Source organism: Rhopalosiphum padi, chromosome 1 (genome assembly GCF_020882245.1).
Source record: "Rhopalosiphum padi isolate XX-2018 chromosome 1, ASM2088224v1, whole genome shotgun sequence".
NCBI lineage: Eukaryota > Metazoa > Arthropoda > Insecta > Hemiptera > Aphididae > Rhopalosiphum > Rhopalosiphum padi.
Genome location: NC_083597.1, coordinates 42,957,370 through 42,982,308, shown reverse-complemented (window position 1 = coordinate 42,982,308; position 24,939 = coordinate 42,957,370). Strand labels below are relative to the sequence as shown.

At 23.6% G+C, this 24,939-nt stretch overlaps 1 protein-coding gene across 3 annotated transcripts in view; it reads right to left on the bottom strand.

Annotated features, from left to right (window-relative positions):
* LOC132932358 (acetylcholine receptor subunit alpha-type acr-16-like) overlaps window positions 1–24,939 on the bottom strand; it is a 190,671-nt gene that overhangs the window by 28,427 nt on the left and 137,305 nt on the right. For all 3 annotated transcript variants that reach the window (XM_060998703.1, XM_060998704.1, XM_060998705.1), the window contains exons 2-4: window positions 15,779–15,918; window positions 10,957–11,001; window positions 3,061–3,170 (exon numbers count right to left, since the gene is read on the bottom strand). In XM_060998703.1, the coding sequence (XP_060854686.1) occupies window positions 3,061–3,170; window positions 10,957–11,001; window positions 15,779–15,918 (295 nt within the window). The remainder of the gene's footprint in view (window positions 1–3,060; window positions 3,171–10,956; window positions 11,002–15,778; window positions 15,919–24,939) is intronic.

Sequence of the window (24,939 nt, the reverse complement as noted above, 5' to 3'; positions counted from 1 at the left end):
GTATTTAATTTGTATTTTAAACATTTTGATAGATCGATAAGAATACTATCAAATTTTTATTATTTATCATCGACTTAAATTTAGAATTTAGATTTTGCATATTTGTATTTACAGTTTTTATTTTGCTAGTTAGTTTCCGTTTATAAAATGTATGATTTGTATATTTTAATTCACACAGGATTAAATAAAATTCCTATGATGAAAATTAATACCTTCTAAAGAATCCATTGGTTATAACTATCATAAGACTTGGTAAACACGGAAAATTAAACGCGATTTTTCAGTGTCATAATTTGCAATCTTAAAGATACACACGTAATTATTGTGACTATAAAACCACGTCGTGGTATGCACAAAGATAACTATCTCATTAGTCGTTAGCAAAATATTTACAGACTAACAGTGACCCATTAAAAGTACCCACTTGTTTATTCGGAATTATGTAGCTAGTCATAAAATATGACCCAACTATAAATCATCATTCACTAAACAAAAATCAATCAATTTGAGACTTTATAGGTCCTACTATAGGAGTTGTCAAATGCATTATATCGTCGTAAATCCACTCATCTCTGAATTTAATATTTTCACCCTTGTTTTATATTTAGTTGTATTTTAACTAAAGTTATAGGTTTATAAGCATTTTGTATTTACTGAAAAAAATCTACCGTATTAACTGTATTATATACTTATTATATACTGTATTATATATAGTAAAACTAATTTTGTAATAGTCCAATATGTAACACTGCAAATATATTTTTAATGTAGAACACTGTATATAATTTGTTTGGAACTGAACACTAAAATTGTAATATTAAAACATTAAAATATAATTCTAAAATAATTTTAGAGATTGTAAAAATATGTATATCTGTTTTAGTTGAAACAGTTACGAGTATACTCTTAATGTCAAATAAAGTCATCAAAAATAAAAATAAAATTAATCCAACTTGAGAAAAAACAAATAAACGTTTACACGACGATTAATACTAAATAGATAATTTATAAATATAAATACTCGTATATTCACAAAACTGTTAACCATTTTGAATTTTATTCATCCAGAAACAAGAAATCACTTGTAAAATACAAAAAGACAATGGGTACCTAACTGTTAATTGTAGATATAGTATTTATATTTATTTAAAAAAACATCATTTCTCTAATAATATTATAGATCCTACCACTAAAACGTAATTGTTTTGGACGAATTCTTGGCAAACTTCTCTGGAATGAAACTTTTTGTTCTTAGAAAAATGAGATATAAATATTTTTGATGCCTTCTAAGTTGTATTGTATAGAATTATATTTTAAGGCAAGCTCTTAATGTTTTTATACCTACTGTAAATAAAGTTTGTTTTCATATTTACTACATAATATAATGCTTAACGATACCTATTGTATGCAAAAAATTGATTTGTATAAGACACGTAATGAACTGCTAACGATTTTCTCAATCAGAATATCAATTTGACATGACCTTGAGAAAATTGCAAATATTTTTTTACCAGAAAAATTAATCGTGAATTGTAAAATCTAACCTAATATTTTTCTTTGTTTATTATTAATATTTTAGAACTGTAGAACAGTACAAAAGTGTAATTTTTTAAGAATTTTAGTTATTAATAATTGAGTTGTAAATAAATTAGTTTAATAAAATAACATGGCACGATATAAAGTTAAATAAAAGCAGGAGAAATTCACTTTGACTTTAATTTGAAAAAAAATGTATATGTACTTTACAAATAATATAATTTATCAAATTATAATTCATATCGTACTGAACTTGCAAAGATGAATTAAAATAAAATATTCATTAATTCAACTTTATAGTATAATTTGAATTAAGTAAATTGTGACGCTTGCAATATTTAGATTTATGAACTATTTAAAAAATTAGATACGGCAAGTAGAATATTGACTATTTCAAGAAATAAATGCGATTGCTCTTAGCTAAATATTCAAAGTATTTAATAATTCTCCTGTAAATTGTTTTATGAACAAAAGCCACATCATTAAGTAACGTCTTGAGGACAATGTAAGTAAATTACAGCACTTAGCTACATTCACCATATTGATTTTCCTTAAATGCTTATCTCAAATGTCACCATCTTTAGAAGTTATTTTTATCTTATTACATAAATTAGTTTCTCAATGGCTATATAAATATATAAGCATATATCTTATTACTGTACACCCAGAAAATTATTTTACAATAGTTTTAAAATTATATTAGTCATTAATGATGTTTAAAAATGTTTTTATTATTTTTATTAAATTTGTTTTAAAAAGTATAAACATTTTAAATTTAACTTATACAAATTTAATATTTCAATTACTTGGTATATTCAATTTAAAATCAATAATTATTAGCATATTTTATATAATAAATTAAATGTTATGTTATTTTGGTTTTTAAATAAAATTCTTGGATAAGAGTTTATTGTTTTAAACTATATCGTCAGAACAAATAAGTTTATTTTATATTACGTTACATTGATAATATCGTTAGTATGATGTGTAAGTTTTAAATCAAGTAAAAATAATTATAAGTACCTACTAGTTATATATCTTGTATTTTAATAACTATTAAAAATATATACATTGAAATAATTAAGTTTAGGTAAATTACATAGTAAAACACAAATAAATACATTTAAAAAGTTTAGGAAACTTGTTAGAAGAAAATCAATTAGTTACTGGAAAAGAATTTTATTTTAATTTGGTATGCTATTCCAAATGATTTTTTAAATATCCATGAGATTATTAACTCCGGTGTATGGTAGTTATAATAATATATTACTGAAATAATGCATATGAATAAGAAATATGTAATAATATTTTACAGTGTTAAATTAAAAAAGATCATGTGGATGATGTCAGTGTATGATGTGTAAAGTTATACAAATTGTTAGCCTCTGCTGAACGAGAAAAAAAAATACAAAATAATTAGCTATGCATCGTGCATTTTCAGTCTTTAAATGAGAGTTATCCATTTGAAAAAGTTAATTAGAGTAACATTTTATTTTTCTAAAACTATACAATTAAAATACTAACCTGTTATACATGAGTATGTCTGGTTTCCACAGTCGGTTTGGATTGAGTCTGAGATCCTTGACACCACCGTATTCGGAAATGTTCCACCTCATATTGTAATCCACCCATTCCTAATATAAAATAATGTTTTGAATTGATAACAATATAATTAACTAACATTAATCAAAGCATAGATATAAAATTCACAAACCCCTTAAAACTCTTGGTATATCTATAAACTATTCTGTTCAAAACCACAAAATTACTTGAATTTCGTTGATCCCAGGGAGGGAGATTTTGTATATACTATATTCTACTGGGATACTTCTAATGACAAAACCAGATTAAATCGAAGCTTTCACAGGTTGTTTCCAAACATAGAAATTAGTTTTCCGAATAACTTTTCTCAAAGGGGAAACCGTGAATTATGTTATGCGTATTGCTGTCACGACGATATTTTCTCATTTGAGTTGAATATATTTTACTTAATGTTCGCATTATACGAGTAGTTTTCTAAGCAGAGAATATTCACATTGTACTTAATTTATGATTTTATAAATGTATCTTATTATAATATGACCTAATGGTTCAAAATTAAATTAGTATTGTAATTAAATTGTTAATATTTATTAGGATATAAGTTAAATAATACTTTGTAATTTTTAAAGCTAGATTATGTTGAATATTATATTAATCTGACGAAGCTCCGCTAATGGCTTATTGCTTATATTATATTAAATTTTTTTTTCAAAACGTACGTTTATTTCATTAAATAAAGTATTAAATGTCCTTTATTTTTACTTTAAAACGTGTAGGTATGCATCGCCTGTATCAGATATGTACAAACGAATAATAATATTGATTAATTAATTATATCATATAGACAACTTTAATGTACAATTTAATTATTAAACATTTGTATGTATGAACATTGAACAGAGTAATATTTTCATAGATAATAATTATTTATAGATTTAATTTAAAAAGGTGAAATGTGTACATTACCTTTTGTGACCCTTATAATTTTGAAATAATCAATGTCAATAATACATTTTATTTTATTAATACAATTTTCACAATAATGATTAGTATATTTTCTTTGAGTTTAATGAATATTTATTTATGTCACTCATGTATTGATAGTCAAAGAACAAAATATAAGATCAGTGGTAATTTAATAATACATTATCATTTATCACATCTACTTACTATATTTTAATAAGCGATATACTTAAATAGTTGAAAACTAAAGTACAAAAGTGTCAAAATATGTGAGTATTACATTTTAAACAGATCTCTTAGCCAAACGTGTATAGAAAAGTGAGAAAGTGTGTTTAGAAAGGTAATACTTTTCAAATTTTAAAACGATATATCACCAAGTTATAAAAAAAAACTCTTATGTAGCTTATGTGTTATAGGTTTTGACCTCATTTTTTAGTTTTTGCATTTTTATCGACAAATAATATAATTTATGTGCAATTTGTACGTAACTCAAAGTACCATTTCATAAATATGATCATCTATAGATTACAGTAGATTACTACGGATTACGTATGCTGAATAAAATTATTAAAGCCCTTACACTAATCAAAATAATATATTTGCCGAAAATAAACATGGTATTGTTATAATACAAATAGTTTTCTTCTTCAGATCTGGTCTTAAAAGTTGAAATCGTTTAAAAAATAACTATGGTATGCAAAAATAAAAATAAATCCACTATAAGTCAATAAATAAAATAAATAAAAACGATATTCATTGATATTTGATTTTTGATTACTTAAATTACTATTTTCTTCAATCATAAATAATAATATGAATTGCTTTCCCACGAAACAAGGTTGATTGCTGAACACCAGGAGTCCATTAGTTTTTTTCAATTACGCTACTGGTTAGTAATATTATAATATATATATATATATATATATATATATATATATATATATATATGAGTTCTATGACAGATTATATTGAAGATTTTGGTTATTTTACTTTGTCCACTATCGGTGAGTGTCATTGGTGAATGAATTCTCACATCAAGTTTTGCCCGTAAATATAATTATATTATTAATTTGTATGTATTCTACTTTAACCACATAAACCTATTGTGCCCTAAGGTACCTATAGATTGTTTATTTCGAATAAAGAAAAAAAAAATCACTTTGTTCACAAGTATTTCCAATCTGAGGTTTATTCGACTCTATAAACTACATTTCATACTGTGGACGATGTTACGTGATTATAAAACATATCATACGACAAATCATTAATAAGCTGTGTTATGAATGCGAGTGTCACAACAACAAACCTACGATTGTAAACTCGAATGCTTAAAACTTAAGTTAGTGATAAGTATAGTAAATCAACAAAGTACGGAACAATGTGCATGGTGTGGCTATGGGAAACGTTTTCATAATCTGTGGCCAAAGGTAAACTCGCAGTAAACAGTTATCGTTATAATATTATTCCTGATATCATGCGGATAGGCGTATTTCTACAAAAAGAATAAATATTTTTTAAACGTATTCACTGAGATTGACACTAAGATGTCCAGATTTTATAACGTCGGCAAGTACTATAACTGTTTATAAACAAAACGGACCACCGTATTAGAAAACGCACACTATCTTAGTTTAGTACTAAACAGTGCATTCATGGACTGTATTCAGAAATTAAATTACATCGCCGCAGGCTAAAAGTCTTGTGAATGGGTTATCTTTGATCCATTTTCGACTCTCGATGTCTTATTTCTATCTTTGATTATACGATATTGTCTTTTGTTGTATAAGTTAACGGTCAAGTGCCGTGTGTTTTCCATCTGATCGTATATAATTAATAATTAAGAGGACTACAGCTGCAGTTTGATGTACTTATATAATATTATAATATTTTTCGGTGAAAATAATTTTGTATGAATATGTCTTTGTAAATTGTATAATTAATATAAATGAAAAATGAAAAATACGATTAGGGGTATCGATAAAAATTAAAATACATTAATATAAAACATTGTAACGTATGATTTATGATAATATATAATCCTAACAATTTCATGAGATGTATAAATAAACAAAAATTAAGTACTTGCAGAAATATCATCATTACTATACCTATCAAATAATACGGCAAACTTAAATAAATGTACATCTCTAACTCTGCGGATATATTATGTACTATACACTATAGGTACACCAAAAATATTTTATACGTTTAAATATTTAAAATATGTAAAATCTCTTTTTTTTTTTTAATTAACTAACTAAATAATATAATATTACTCATGTTTAGAAATACCACGAGGACATTTTTATTTTTATTTTGACGTGTGTTGATTTCAAACTTGAAAGTTTTCGTGTTTTTTTTAAAGAACAAAAGTGAGTCTGTAATATTAGTTTTTGACTTAATTCTGTTTTATAACCATTGAATAAAATAATACATAATCACTTAAATATCATAGGGAAAATATTTGTTGATTTATTTTTATTAAGCCACGAAGTTATTAAACAGTTTTTAGGGTTAGTGATTGTTTAAACTAAAACGTATTTAAAATAGGTTTATTCAAGCATACATTATTTAAATTAAAATGTGAAAATAAAAATAATAACTATCAGTTTTATTAAAACATTTAAAACTAATCAACTTTTTTAATTTATTTTTTCTTTCTCTTCACTCACCATTAAGAAATGTGAATGCTTAATTTTTGACTCAACCTATTTAATAATACGTAAATAATTCATTATTTTTAAACTTTGAATCCTCTCTAATTACACAGCACATTTTATTTATAATGAATTAAAGTTTAGTATTTATGTATGATGATACATTACACTGATAATATTATAATATAATTTTTAAATATAGTATTTTCTGGCTGAAAATATTCTCTAAGTATATTATCTGAGTAATATTATCTTTATTCTTTTACAAATACCACTGTTTCTGGTATCTTATGATTGTCATCATAATAATATTATAATATGTATTCTCAAACCACGAGGTACATTGGCAGCGCATATAGAATTCCAATAAATAAAATAAATTACCAAGAAATTTATATTATTACTCAAAGATGAAGTATCTGATAGGATATAATATTACGAATGTATTTCAATAATATACGAGTATTTATTATGATTACACGGCGTTTCAGATAGGCAATTTACGCTAATTTTAGATCCATTTTTTATAATAATTCTAGTATTCTTAAATGCCTATGAATCACGAATAAAATACATTCGAGTACGATATAAATTTATTTAAATTTGGTGAGATGAAATTAATAATATAAAGTGTATAATATTTTTATAATGACTAAATACAATTTTTGTTAACAGGAAATGACGTAATTATAAATACTAGCATTATTTTATTTATGGAGTATTGTGTCGTAGGTTGTATGGTAAGAGAGTATAACGGTTTAAGTTCCAGAAATTTCTTATAATATAATTATATATATACAGTATTTGATTATTTTTAATCATTTTTTTGTAACCACTAAAAAATGTTTATTTAAGATCTAACATAATGGGATAAAATGATTATTTATAAGTTATGTTTTCTATAGAATAATAAAGTATAAGTTATATATATAAATATATATATATTATATTATGTAATTGAAAAGTAATGTAAAAAGAAAAGTAAAATAAAGGAATTTTATACTGTTGTATAATTTAACTCGTGATATTTTTATTGTACAATATTACTAACTCGCAGATTTTATAATTCATACTCAATTATTTTTGTTACACATTCGTGACCTTTTTAAATAGAGTGAAACACTCGGTAATTGGATTATTTCTATAGTAAAGTTTCTTCCCTTGAATAAATCAGAAAATCACAGGTAACTATAAGGTATTTAATATTTATAACAGGTATAATGTGGTTATGTATACAGTAGATGTATTATACAGTCAAATATTTTTCTCAACTTGTTTTAATTTTATTATACTCTTAAGTTTATTTTCTGTTGGCATATAATATAAAAATTTGATTTAATTTGTTGCCGATTTTAATAAATTTACAAGTGTTATTTTATTGTGATAATACATTTTTGACAGCAGTTATTGAGTTACGCCTGTGCGATGCTACTATAATGGCAGTGTACCTGTCTACCTATCTATTGTCATGATGTTTGCATAATCATCGATCTGGCCGCTTTTAAGGACTGGCTGGGCTGATAAATAGATAAATATAACACACAAATATGAATTAGGGGGGAAAGCGATAGCTGTTCTTTGTGTAATACCAGATTGTATATTATTATTATATTATGAGCTACATGGAAGAGTTTTGGATCAGATGCGAAGAGTATATTAAGTGCATTCTCTTTGGTAGGATTTGATTTTTAGTAATAAGATTGAAGTTTGATTCTATTTTATTTTAAAAGATCAGATGTCAGCACGTTACTGTAATACGAGTTACGAAAGACTTGGAAATGTCTCGGAAATTGACCATGATGTATTATTTTTTATTCCAGCGCTGTCACTATCTAGTCGTTAATATTGTAACAGTGTAATAACAATTTTAAAGAAATATCTGCTACAACCTACAAAGCTTAAATATTAAATTGTTAAGTAACAAGGAAAAATAATGATTGAAAATATTAAGATAGTAAAAGCACTCAATAATTAATACAATAATTAAAACGAACGAGATATACAACTATCTATTATTTCAAATCTAGTTTATCTTGTTGCTTTTGTGATTGCTCTCAAAATTATATAAACTGAAAAATCCTTTTAATTTTTCTTGAAAGTTGTTAAAACTACAACTTTAAAAATTATCTTATATAATTTTAATATTTTAAATATTGTAACTAAAAAAAGTAACTACGACCTAAATAGTCTAAGTAAATCGGACCAAAAGATTTTTTTTTAAGTGTGTCCAATTTTTTTTTTCATAATTTTTTTAATTACCTTCCAATGTTTTCATCATATGTTATTTGAATAATTATAATGCTTATATTATCTTCGTATAATTTTAAATCGATGTATGCTTAATATGTTTTAATAATTTTAAGACGAAGTACTAAAGCAATATATTTTTACTAAAAATAAAGTTTATTCTGAATCATAAAGTTAGAATTAAAAAGTAACGGTTTAGACGTTTGAATAAGCTATTTAGTATGTTTTGAAAATTAATAGTTGATAAATAATGTATAGATTTTCTTCCAATCTACTTAACAAGATCTCTTGAATGTAGCATATAGAATTTAAGTAGTACTTTTATTATTGTTTGTATATCATTATTTGTTATATCTGTATCATGTAAACTAATGTAATTTCATCTTGTCAATATCACCCATTGCTGCGGGCTTCTTAAATAAAAACAATAATGTTTATTTTCTATTCGTATCGATATTGTAAAGTAGATTATAATTTTAACTTTATTTATTATATTAAATATTAAACTATAATGAATATTAGATTTAATAATATTTTATTTTGCATGGTAAGTGATAAAACTTATATCATTCCAATTTCGTTTATAATTATAGTACCTTGTACTTACTTATATGAAAAATAAGAAGATATTATGTGATAATATATAATACAACATAATATTATATTACTTATCTTAATACCTGTGAGTAAATTTATAAATCTATCTTTTAACTAAAAATATATAATAATGTATTTTTGTTAGTTAATAATAAATAATTAGTAAATTTAATGCACTGATCGCCTAATTAACATTAATTTAATTTAATTATTTAAATATACTTGCAAATAAAGTGTAATAAGACTAGATAAGCAAAATGTTCGTATTTAAACAATAATAAAAATAATGCTAATGAAGAATCAGTATTTAAAGGCTATACAATATTTACAAAAGCAATTCGATTATTCATTTAAAATCAGCATAAAAGTTTTAAAATAAAGCTTCGTTACTTTTTACATTTTATATACTTTTAACGGAGGGTCGAATATATTGGTTTAACAATCATGCGTTTTTTTATGTTATCACTTTTATGGGTAACAGGAGTGCTTTAAAATGCTTAATAGATCCAAAATAGATTGGAAATTTGATACAAATGGTACTTTGAAGAGGTAATTTTTTTAAGTGTCTAGTCTTTTTCAGAAAATCACTAAATCTATAAAAAAAAAAAACAAAAAACAAACCACCTTAACAATACGGTTAGATAGAGCCAAAGAAAACAGTCTATGACGAAGAGTTTTTCCATTATTTTTCAACTTTTTAAGTACTTTCCTACTCACTTTCGATTTTCATTGATTATTTTATTATGATATTGTATATAATACGTAATTCAATATCTAAATATTTGAAAACCATGGGACATGTTATTTTATTTTAATAGAATTTATAGTTTATGAGTTAAGGCTTGTTATCATTTGAACACAATATTTATCGTACATTTTCAAAGTTTAAGTGCTAATAAACATTTTAGAAAAACATAATTTTTCAAATTTAATACCAACTTTATATTTTATTATTGCTTTCTAATATAACATTGAATTAAGTGAAGATTAATAATTAAGGAAAACGAATATTTAATAACCGTTTTTTGTTGAAGTTAGATTAAAAATGAAGAATATATTGGTTTTACAATGCTACTTATTAGTTACCTTTACCTATTTAAGAATAAAAATAGTAGAAAAGTTGTATGGATGACATATTTAAATTATTACATATCAATATTATAGAATACTACATAACATAATATTATAGTTCTTTATTTTTTAATTCAAGTAATTTTGGATTACTGAAATAAACCGAAGAATAAATTAAAGTAAGAATCCATACTTAAAAAAACTTTGAAAATGTTTAGTTCAACTATAATAAGTACAAAATTAATTTTTGATAAATTAAAAATATACTATATATTATGTTGAAATTAAAACCAAACATATAATACTATCTATTACATAATATTAAAATAATAAAAGTACTCACCATATTTAACCAAGCATTTGTTATAACAATTTGATTTTTTTCATCCTGAAACAGGGTTATGTCAATAAACAATAGTATGATTTATAAGTATTATATATTAAGACAAAATTCAGTGATCACACATTATTAGACCAAAAAAAAAAAAAAAAACGAGGGAGTTAGTAAAAATAGTGAACAGTATTAACAAGTTCCACATAAATAATAAAAAATACATATATAGTACACCAATAGTCATCTTGCAGCTCTAATAATGTCATAATAATAACGTATTTCAAATTTCCAACTGAGTAATTCAGAACACTACCATAAGTCATAATTAAAAGAACAGATAAAAAAAAATACTCTTTAAATCACGTATAATTCTTTTATAGTATTGTTATAACAATTGTTGTGTTATTTTTTTAATTCCCCGAGTATAACAGTCTATAATTTAAAGGTATATTTTATGAATTTTGAATGAAAAAAAGTTGTTTATTTTCTTGGTAGGTGTGTATTCATTTCTCACTTTATTTTTTATCAGTTATTTAGTAAGATGTTAATAAACACGTTAGTAACTCATAGTTATAATATTAAAATATAATTTAAAAAGAAAAAATGAATAGTTAAATTGCTATTATTGTACAATGATAACATTCTTTAAGTATTTCAAAATTCTCTTTGATGTTATATTTTACAGATTATTCAATCTAGGTAAGTACATAATCTATTTTTTTTTATTGTATTTTGATTATTTTTTTTAAGACATCATATTTATAACATCTTGTGACAGTGTTTAATTATGATATAAGTTGACTGTGGTGAATATTTATTTTAATAAAAAAAATAATTTATAACAACAAGTAGAGTGATTTATTATTACTTTCTGAATGAGTTGATTGAGTGTTAAATTTGTTTGTCATGCTTCTGTATTACTAATTGTCTAATTATTATACTTTTTTTATGTATATTAAATTGCTGTTTTATAAATCGAAAAATTTGCTGTAGTGCACACATTTTTTTTGTAGGAGGTCATAGGAAAAAGTGATAATATTTTCCAGAAATTAAATACCAACTATTTATATACTCGGTATAGAGAAAAGAAGGATTTTGTAGTAATGTATTTTCATAAAGGAGGACATTTTGGGGAAAGTGGAGCTACAACTCTCTACCATTTATGTGACGCAGATCATTTTTAGTGACTATACATAGTATACTTATGTTTGAACAATTGTTTCAACTCATTAATAGTGTATGACGATTATACAAGGCAAATATTGCATTAAATGTGAGGATTATGTTCTTAAAAGTTAAAACACAGGTCCTAGTTTTTGTAACTAATTATAATAAAAAATATGTATATAATATATATTTCGTTTAAAGTAAATAGGATAAATTACTTTTAATTAATATAAATTAAAGATCGAATTGGCCTTAGTGGAAATCAAGCAAAGAATATAAACACATCAAAATTAACAGCCGCTATATTTATATTTTTGGCAAATATTTAATATACTCTTTTAATCGGAGATTGAGTACATATATTATTGTTGATGATAAGCGTTGGTATTATAATTAATATTTAATTGTATTACAATCGATTTGAGACAAGTCATATCACATGACATTACATTATGTATGTATTTCTTTTTTGGATTTGCTTGGGTAAGTTTGGGTTTGATGTTTATAAAGCTACAGTATGATTGGTATAAATTTTCAGAGTAGTTTTTCTGGATAAGTTTATTTTTGGAGTGTCAAAGGTATAAATGTTATAACTTATAAATAATAGGTGACAGATCACTGCCCCGAGGGACACTCACATTTATCTTGTGGTAGAAAAAAATGAGTTGTTATATTTCACTAAAAAAAATCTATTTTCTAGGGAGGAGTTCAGAATGAAGTAATAATAAGGAGCAGGTAAAAGAGATTTGACTGTGAATAATAAACCAGACAATAAACGTCAAATACAGATGTGAAATACGTTTGGACTCTGTTGCTTTTTTACTCGACTGGCAGTCATATTATATGGTATCAACATTAATTTTAAAATAAATAGATTCGAGATTTTACTGATAAAATGTAGCAATTAGCTTGTTATTTCTATCAAAACTGTCAACAGTATTGTAATAGAAATTATTATTATTAGTGGCTGAGGTGCTTGGTGTGGATTGGTCGAGAAGTTTGATGTTATAAAGACGTGATCGACAAATGGCTTTGACCTGTTTAAATTTAAATTGTATTAATTATGTCAGCAGTTACTTTTTCAATTATTTTAAAATTTTACTTAAATAGATTGATAAATAATTGAATTATATAATAATAATAATTATTATTATTATTATGGAGTAATATATTAAGTGTTAAACAGTATACAATTCTTTTGTCAACCACTCATTTATATTTATAATTTTGAGTTTTGATTATTAATTATATCTAATATAATACATTTCTAAAACATTACATTTTAATTTTAAATGATTCTAGCTTCTAGCACCTATTGTTATTATGTATAATAATGTACCTAGTATTTTGGAGGAATTAAAGTAAAAATGTACAGTACTTTTCATAGGTAATAATTAGAAGATCCTATCCCCGCAAAAAAAAAAAAAAAATGACAAAATAACGGGAATACGAGTTTTTCAACAAATTGATTTTTTTATGATCGTATCAATAAATTGAACCTTATCAACATTTACAATAAAAACTTAAAATTTTTTTGAAATATAATTATATTAGTGGTTTTTTGATAACTTAAACGATATTATTTTCAAATTATTCTATTTTTTTTTATGTTATTTAAATCCTTACAGGCATAAAAAATGTTCGACTTGATTTAGTTTTTTTTCGATTTATAAATTGATAAAATGTTTGTTTATACGTAAAAGAACTTGAAAATGTAATTTAACATTAGGTACTTATAATTTGTAATTATAGAAATTTCAAAGTGGTATATTATGTTAAATTTATTTTTATTTTTTTAAAAGTGTTTAAAGTAAACGTGTTTTTAAAATTACGAAAGTATACAACTATTTTTTAGAAAGTTAAATATTCATAACATTTTAAATTTTTATAGCTTGAAAATATAACACAAGACTTTCTTAAATTTATTAAAAATTAACTAAAAATAAATGTGTTAAATCTTTATATGTACGTGCATTCAGATGAAGAAGATATTTTAAATGAAAAATAATGATTTTTCTTTTACAGATTTTAGTTATTTTGTTGTAATTCAACAATTATTAAACGCGGAGACAGTTGATTTATTAATACGAAATTATTTATTTATGTGATTTTTATTTAGCATGTTTTAAATTTATTCTTAGGAGAGATTTCAATAAATAATATAACATCAAAAGTGTTGGTTGTTCCATCGTAACTTGTTAGTCTATAAACATTAAACCTGACCTCTTTCTTGATGCATCTCATACATATAAATGTTTTCGTTTCGTTTTATATACTCGTATAAGCTGCTCAAGTCAAAATTTATTGTAATATTGCTTATGCAATTTGTATCGTGTTAAAGTTAAACCTTGTCAACCGATACTATTGATGCCGAGGTAGATGGTCAAGACCACAAGGGATTTTAGTAATGTGATTCGCCCCTTACAAATCTTATTTAGAAAACTTGTCTAGACAGTGACACTGTCACACTGATAATCAGGTTTGTTAAATTATTAAAAAATATAGTTTAACTATTTGAAGAATAAATTCATTAAGAATTTATTTTGAGGTCACATTTTAAATTATCATTTATTTATTAATCACTGCAGTTAATATGCAAATACACTAAATGTTGAATGTTGTTAAATCAAAACGAGTTAATAATAAATATATTTTTCTTTTTCATTGGATATATTGATTTAGAAATATTAATTGGTATTCTATTTTTATTATAAGTTGTAGTATTGTCACATGTCAATATACCAACCAATAAATTATATTAATAATTTACTTTTATACTGTGTCATAATATTTGTTTACTAGATCATTTAATATTAGTAATGTTAAATGTGTGTATCACTATTTTTGCAAATTTCTTTATTCATAATATAATTTAAAACAACATGATGTGAAATTTACAGTGTACTTTTCAAAATTTTAATATGTTTACTCTTATATTAATATTTCAAATGTACTCTTCTTTCCACATTATATACCTAGTATTATTGGATATTTACGATAGATTATACTTATATATATGTTATACATTGAACTTATTATTGTTCACCTTCTCGATATTGAACAACAATTTAATTTTAATTTTTAAATAACAATTTAATTTTTTTATATTTTAAAATTATCTACCAAGGTTTTATTTTTAAAAATAATTTTAAAATATAGAAAAAAAAATTGTATATGTAATTAAAAATATAGGTTGCAATTTAAATATTAATAATTAATAATTGGTTCATTAAAAAACACAAAAGCAAAATCATAGGGTCATAAGAAGACGATAAAATCTCATAAAATGTTTTATATTTTTAATTATGAAACTATTAAGAACAAAATAATAATTTTTCCAAAACGAATACTTCTATTAAAAGTTAAAAAAAACATGCTTTGAATTTATTGTGATGGACCATCACTCGTCGCATAATATATTATAGATAGGTACTATAATGAGTGATTGTAATTGTATTTTCAACGGACACATAATCATTAATCATTAGTTAGGCAGTATAGTTAATATAATTATGATTTATATACGGCGCTTATCCGTTTCAAAATAACTACGAATTGATGCCACTATGTTATTTGCTTTTGTATCGAGTAAATTGCACTTTATACTATTGCCACACAATAACGTTTTACGATCGAATAAAGTGTATAGCCAAAGTATACGAACCACGTCTATTATCTGCTGTAGCGTGATGCCAAATGTAACTTCGAGTGGATCGGATTCGTTGGATACAGGTCTCTCCAGAGGGTTGTAATCTATTAGGAGGTCATCCAAGAGTTGTCTTTCGAATCTACCTTGAACGCTCTCTGAAACAAAATGAACATAAAAATTTAGCTAATGACCTTGATATACACCTACACACATAATATTATTATAAAGACATATCACACAGATTTTTTCAAAATTATTATAACAACAACAATAATAATTAGTAATTATAATTTACGTATTTATTCAACAATACTGATTTCAAATTAAAAATTTAACAGCATGTAGATACGCGATTATTTTACGGCCAATGAAATTTACAACTTGGCATAATATTATCGTCTATTAAAAAACTAATTGATACTTAAACGCGCGGTTTACAAATAAATTTAATATAAATTACTTTTTAAAATGTTGAATATAATTTTTTGTATAACTATTTAGTTTAAAAATAGTTTATGTTGATTAAATTTGTTATACAAATTAAGCAATTGATTTATATGTATCAACTTAAGACAACGAAGGAGTCAACTAAGTGACAAGAATGTACACAAATAGTTTATTCTTAATATACTTACCTACAGTTAACTTAATGGAGACGCGATTTAAAATCTGTAATTAAGCATGTACTGCAGTGATTCAGATAGGAAGATTATTTTTTACTAATATATTATATCTAATTTGTTCTAAAAATTAACTAATATTAGATACTAGTATTAGATTTAATTTTATCGCACACGTAAAAACAAATAATACTTAAATGTTTATCGGATTGATATGATACTGTTTATTGGTTTTTAACTAGTGCAACTTTTCCCTGCAATATTTATTATAATTTAATTTATGCAACTCTGGAAATATATTGTATGAATTTTAAATTGTGCGACTTTTATATATAGAATTAACTATTGTAAATAAAAGTGTGCAATTTTTTTTTGGCGCCCCATATTTTAGATCTGATCGGAAAAATGAGTGTAGATTTTTATTTTTTAACTGTCAACTATTTCATCAAGTCACTTAACTTTTAAAAAAAGTAATTATTTATAAATATTCTCCAAATTATTGCGGTTCTTAGTAACGAATTGGATCTAATTAATAATTTGAGAATTAGAAAATTTTTAGTACCTACTTTTTAAATTTATGAGAAAAATTATAAAATTGAAATATTTATGCAACACCAGTTTTTTCTCATTCCTCATTTACTTATCTTTTACTAATATCGAGAATTTTATTATGCTCACTGGAAAATCATTCGTATCTCGCTTTGTGAAATGATTTGACTGATATATAGGCGGTACACGTGTGGTATATTTTTAAATGCATTTTGATAAATCTACACTTTAAACTTTCTTGATATTTTTAAGAAGAATTTGAAATTTTTATTAAAGTAGTAATCAACTAGTTAGTTTTTGATAACATAATATTCTATACATTGTATAAAAGTCTCTCTTATTTCTGTAACTAATGGAAACTCTATATATCACTCAATTAATATTTAATTTACATGAGCATATGGGCTGAAAAATGAAGCAATAAATACTTCTCAAGTATCAAAGAATTTGTGTGTAAATTTAGCACCAATTGGTTCAGTAGTTTTCAAATCTATAAGTATCATACAAACTTACGTTAATTTTTAATTTATATTATATATTATATAGAAGATTATCTTATAATTATTAATAGTTTAAATATTTGACTAGGTTAGGAGGCCGAGTACTACGCAGATGGTCAACTAACGACAATGACGATATAAAGTTCCATTGTTGATACTGTTTTTTTTTCAAATAATTAGTGCGATTTAAATAGAAAGATTTATACCTATAAAAAATGTTGGTAAACATATTGTTTACAACAACTGAAGATATTGGACAACAAAAAAATTCAAATCACAGGAAATTTTACCGGATGAGATTTTTGTACATTCATTTTTTGTCTGCACAATATAAAGTTATTATTTATTGTCCTGGAATAACTTTTTCTTTTAATAAATTATACTTTTAATGTGTCCTCTCTGCCTAGCCCATTGAACTCTCTAGCAAAGTTGGCGTTTGGCGTTTGCGTTTCCTTTTCAAACCCTCTGTTGCCACAGAAAATCCGGTAAAAGTCGTTGGTACGGCCCATAATTAAACTCCGTCTCTGCCGTAGAAATTTCGCGTTAGCTCGCCAGATGTCGTATGGACAACAATCAATAGTCGTACCCGTATTTTCTAGACTACTTTGAGATGATAAAGTTTCTCGCCTACCTCTCCATCTGCGGTTCTTTGGTTCTTTCTCTAATTCTTTTTTTTATTTCTTCTTCTTATGCGTTGTTCCTGTTGTTGTTGAGTTATGACGTTGCTAACAACTTATAAACAATATAATATATATATATGTATATTATATATATATACAATCTGTATGTAAACTTATATGTTTATAAAATGTGTCATAGTTGACAAGTTTTAAGTTCTTAAATTGAAAAGTGATCGCTACATTTTTTTTTTTAATATTTAAGCAAAAGTTTTAAAAATTAAAGATATCCATTCTGATATTCAATAGAATAAATGGTTTTTGTTGGTTTCCCAGAGGCCATTTTATAATAAAAATGTCGAAATCTGTCAAAACTCATGTGGATTATTTATCAATTCTAATAATAAATATAGAATTCTATTTATTTTAAAATTGATTTTATTTTAAGATTTTTCAAGTCTCAAAGTCTCACCTAATAATTTGTATAAAAATACGCTTATATTTCTATTTCTATTACTTTATTGATACTAATTAATTATATATTATAAAAATATAAAATATTTTATGTTATAAAAATAATATAGAGTTCAAGTGTTTTATTATTTAATAAAACAATATTTTTAAAAATATTGGTCTTTCAAAATATTAAAAATGTAGTTTTTTTTTTTTTTTTTATTTAATTACCAATCCTGCAAAAATAAAAAAATACAAATGGCAATATGTACTAACAGCAAAAAAAAAAAAAAATAATAATAGCTAAAGTAGGAAATTCTTTTCATAGATATAATATAATAATAATAACAACAACAAGTAACTCTAATTATTATTGTACGAAAATGGTTTGTATACCGTGAACTAAATATAAATAGAATAATCACAATTTCATGTTGTTTTCTTCTTTTTGGTCTCGAATCTCGTAATAAAAATAAGCAGTTGAATCATTACCGAATCCGTATTCGTCCATAGTATGAGTGAGATAATCAGTGTTGCAACTTTATATCTAATTTGACTATAATATTATATTATATACGAAAAATATATCATATGTTAAAATATTCTAATTATTATGAAATTCATTCAAAGCCAAAAGAATAAAAAATTTAAATTGAATATTATGGTAATTTATATATACATATATTTTGTACGTGTAATATTTTTGGTTTTGAAAATAGAACGAATTAGAAAAATTCGGGATATTATGCCCAATATCATCATATTAAATTTAAATATTGTAGACTGCAGTAATTTTTATATAAGATATTATTCGTATTTAATTCTTATTATTGTATACACAAATATGGCAAAACTAGAAAATATAAACTATATTGTGTAAAATATAGTATATGTTTAATTTTTTTTCTATTATTGTTTTTAATTTTGAGACCTGCAACTCTGGAGTTTCAAATTATTTTGAAAATATTATTCGATATTATTGTTTTGCCGTTCAGATATTTCATGGTTTTAACTTACGCAATTATTTTTTTTCACGTTTTTTTCATAAACCAGTACAAAAATAATCCATATTGGTAAAATGTGAACTTCATTTCAGTGTAACTAACTATTTTCTCGTCAATATTTAAATAATTATTTTGAATTTTCCATACTGATTTTTATTCTTTTTTTTTTTTTAAATTGTAACGCTAACAAAGTTAAATTGAAATAAAAAGCTTAATAAAATAAGTTAGGTTTTAAAGTTTTAAGTTTTGATCAATATATCGAGAATTAATTAATTGAATTATTTTATAAAATCAATGCACATTATAATTATTTAAGTTCATTCTTTGTCAATAAAAACTATATTAATATTTGTTACAATGCCGAAAAGCGAATGAAAGCAATTTTGACAATAAAGCAAGCTATAATTTTCACACTTCATATAATAACACTATTTTTTTAAAGTAGAAACTTTAAGTGATGTTTTCATGCTCTAATTCTTATATATGGACATATACCTATAGTTTAAAAATAAAATAAATATTAAGGAATTATTATAAGATAGATGAAGTTTAAAAACTTATAACAGATAAAAACGCAGTATAATTACAAAAAAATTAAAAACAATTAAACTGTCAAAACCATAATCATTGAGATGTATTTTTAAATTTACTTTTAGGTTTGGACTTTTAAATTTTGAAGTGTATCAAAAATCTTATTAAAATATGATGCAAAGTAGTCCCTTGAAGTAATCTTTTTGAATTTAATTATAATATTGAAACTTTACAACATTTCTTCGGTGAAAGTTTCTCGATCAGTAATTTATACGTCCAACGTTTTTTTCGCATACAACACTGGCGAAGTCAAATTTGTCTCAGTTTCAAAATTATAGTTTTTTATTATTGTTCCATAACAAACATTTTACATTGGTAATAAGAAAATAAATATTCCACGTTAATAAACTTTCAGGTATAATTATTATTGTATAATAAATTTCATTAAAATAATAAAATAATACTTATTACCCATAATAATAATAAAAAAACATTATTAATAACCTACTCAAATAAAAATGTCGAATAATCTACACAATTTTATGGCTATAAATGTAATAGTGCCGTTCGACTTTGTATATAATATATTATTATTTCGAAAAGTTGCATAATAAATGGTCTGATAATGTTCTTCATGGCAACTTTATTTCCATGTTAATTTTAATAAAATGTACAGTACATTTCCGTACCATAAAAAAGGTTGGTTGGTCATGTTAGTTAAATTAAATTTAAAAGTGAATCACGTAGGTACGTTGTTTAATTTTTATATAAATATTTATCGAGTAACACGATATTATTATTCCGCTAAATAGTTACAACAGAGCAGTTTATGACTGTATTAATTATAAATACGTTAAATAATAATTAAAAATAATTAATATTAAACAATAGAATTATCGTTTTTATTATAGTTATAATTTTTTCGAGTTTTTTAATGGCAAGTTTGAAGAAAAAATTTTACCGCTATATGGGCGAGAGTTTGAGACCAGAACTTTATACGACAGTCTACAATAAAACTATTAAAAAAAAGTGTATGGATAGGACAATTAATAATATTTAAGATTATTAAAAAGTCCCTATAAATAAATTACTACTCAAATTAAATTCATTATTTTTAATTTAATATAGTTTTATTTCATATAATTTATTTTTCGTCTTGTCAACTACTATTTTGATAATTATTCGGCCAATTAGATCAGAGTGTAATAAAATGTATATACTTTTTATTTGAGTACATATTTCTCATGGAAATTAACGTCAAGAATAAATGTTGAATATGAAATAGCTATTTTGGATAAAGGTTAAAAAAATTAGCGCTTATCCCTTTGTTCATATAATAAATAAACAGTTTTGTTAGTTGATCACGTGACGACACAAATGCTTTGAGTAAGCCATTTCGTAATGAGATTATTTTTTATTTAAATAATATACTATTTTCATACGTCATTTAAACGGTTCTAATAATAATTTTACCTACTTAATTTGAATTTATTTCAGCAATTACTTTGATATTATAATGGATTATAAAATAAATATTTAGAAGCACGTTGCCATATTAACACATTTGATGAAAAAAAGCTCATTTAAAGCTCTTTATGCTTTTTTATAGTTACGTTAAATGTATTGGTTTTCAATGATACATTTTTTTGAATTAAGCATTATATTTTAGAAATCAATTACTCAACGTAATTAATATATTACTTTTTGAATATTGGAAAAGAGACTTTATATGATAGTTTTTTTTTAACGTTTTGATTTGTTTCATTAAGTGTATTGTCGATTTTTTCTTTAAAGGCATCGATAGTTGTCGAAAAGTGTTGAATAATGTCATCAAATTGTGTTAAATATGTATATATATTTAAATTTTATTTTATTTTGTGAATATGATAATTTATAATTAATTTGAATTTAAACATTTCCAGACACCAATATATTCCTAGAATTTAAATATCTCCCTCTGCACTTTAGTCGAATTCTCAATACTATTCTTTTTTACCTACATTAATATAACTATGCATTTTATACAATTATATATTCAATAAACTAATATATTTTATTACTGTTTACGCTGAAATCTTATTTATTGGGACAGGTAAAAATGTTACAAATGTTTTATATCAAAGTTGTTATCACTTATGCAACCTTATTTATTTTTACTTTTTTCCTATCTAGTTAATAAGAAAATTGAGTTCAATCATCGAATACAATTATTAAAACACTTGATTCATGAGTATTTTGACATATTATTATAGGAAATAATATTTGTTAAATAATAAGGTACTACTTATAAAAATTCCAAATCTATTTAATTCTGAAAATGTTCTATTTTATATCAAAAAATCTCAATAAATTGTTTAAGTCTATACAGGGCTATAAAACCATCGAGTCTATTTGAAAATTTAATGATGCTTAGAACATAATAAAATAAATCTTCAGTTCTTGTTTCAAGTCTCTCCCCTTTTAACCATTATTTACAAAATTATTACGAACTCACTACCAATTATGTACATAGTATTATACAATGAACAATATAGAAAATTCAGTTTTTTTTTTTGTTTTTTTTTTGATCAGAATTTAATTTTTAATTTAACTGTTAAATGTATATATTTCTTACACTTCAATACTTCAATTACATTTATTAAAACGTTGTGAATATTTGAAGATATATCATAAAATATTAAATATTGGCAATTATTATAGATATTAATTTAATATATTTTCTCAACATGCATTGAATTGCTAATTTATTTATTTTCGAACGAGTTTATTCAAAACATAATTTAATTCATAATTATGTTACTAAATTTAATTGGATGATGATAAAGCTCCTTTTGAATAATAAAATAAGCATCGAGTATCCCATTTTTTTTTTTTAAATTAAGATAACGAACGAACAAACATGTTAATACAATTGATCAAAATATTTGGTAACACATGAAAAAAAATGATACATAAATTAGTTGAATATAAATGTGATACATCAAATGAATAACGTTATATTATTATGTTTCATAATAAAATCTGCAACCTTCACAACTTTTATTCGCTAAATTATTTTTAGCCGCAAAATGTAGGTACCTGTGGTATAACGCAAAATAATGATTAATTAATATTGGAATGAAGAGTTTATCTTTTAGACATATTAAATTACGAGAGCTTAATTACTCGTTTGACAAGTAATAAACCATGTATAAAAACACACATACCTAATATCAGTGTTGTGAAGTTTATTTAGGAATATACGTCATGTATACATTGTGATTACAATTTATTATTATTATATGGTTAAAAGTATAATAAAATGGATACGACAAATATATTATGTACATACGATTTGTTACCATAAGGCAAAAAAGATATTGCAATTCTCATTAGTTAATCATTTAATAAGCTAATATCATCACTAATAACTGAAGTACCTATATTACCTATAGTAATATTAGTGTAATAATAATAAATTGACAAAATAATATTAAATATTATAGTTTTTTAATATTGCAAGAATTTCGTTAAATTACAAAATAAGTTAAATGTTATTAATTAATAATTATTTCATAGGACTTATAATCAACTACTTTTAATTATCAACGTTTAATAAATAATAATATGTCACACGCATGTACACAAAAACGCATGCAATTTAGCAAATCGTTATCGTTACTTTAAAGTGTCAACTAAAGAAGTAAAGAGTATGACATTTGTCTTTAACACCTCGTCTCGAAAGAAAGTCTTTAACGATATAATATGAAAAAAAATAATGACGGTACTTTAAGAGGACAAAATGCGCCAGTATTCCCTACGGCTTTTCTAGAAAAAGAAAAAAATAAACATAAAAGTGTCCACATGAACGTTGCTATACAGTCGTCCAGGTGCGTAGGTATTGTAGGCAATTTTGTGTGGTGTAAAGAATTTTTCGCAAGGAGAGATAAGTTAACGATCTGGCCATGCCGACATTCAAGACAGAAGTTTAAAACGGTCGGTTTTTAATGTTATTATATGTATATATATAATAATAAACGTTATAAAAAAACAAAGTACTTTTTTTAAATATTAAAAACTGAAAGGCGAAAGAAGAAAAGTAATTAACTGTCGTATTTATTAAAAATGTACTCTCTTATTTTTAAATTTAATTAAAATGAAAGAAATACTCGGAAATAACATAATATCTCTATGACTCCAATGCATACACCACAATGATAATAGATAATAATAATAAAAACAAAGTAACATAAAACCGAATTGATGATCAAATACAATCGTTTATTCGATTTATAATTTAAATTAAACATAGAGTATATTAGTACGTATATAGTCAATATTATGAATTGATTTAGATATATATACATATATATATATATATATATTATATTTATTTATGGCGCGTATCAAAATACACATTTATATTTTATACTTAAATAAATATATACAGAATATATCGCAGTGTATTTATCTTTGTCAATATTTAAAAAAATGATTTATTAAATTTTGTTAAATACACCGTATATAATAAGCATATCATTTTTATGAAATCCTGTTACAACAATATGGAAAAAATACCATATTATTTTGTTGGAAAAGTCTAGACTATTTATTTCTAATAATATTTGATTGGAAAATATAAGAATATTTTTCTCGCTTTCAAACATTTAATACATTTTTTGTTTATTTATTATTTTTATTTAATTGGGTTTGAATTCCACATGATATTTTGCACTATATAAAACGACATTAAAATAAAATTATAATTGAATGATACTACAAGGTCAACATTTCTTAAATACGGTAAATGTCGTTACGTTTAGGTACTAAAGCATAAATACTTAGTTATTTTTACTTTTAATTAATGCAAAATTTTAAATGAAAATATTCAAATTTAAGACCATTATATTTATTCAGTATTTT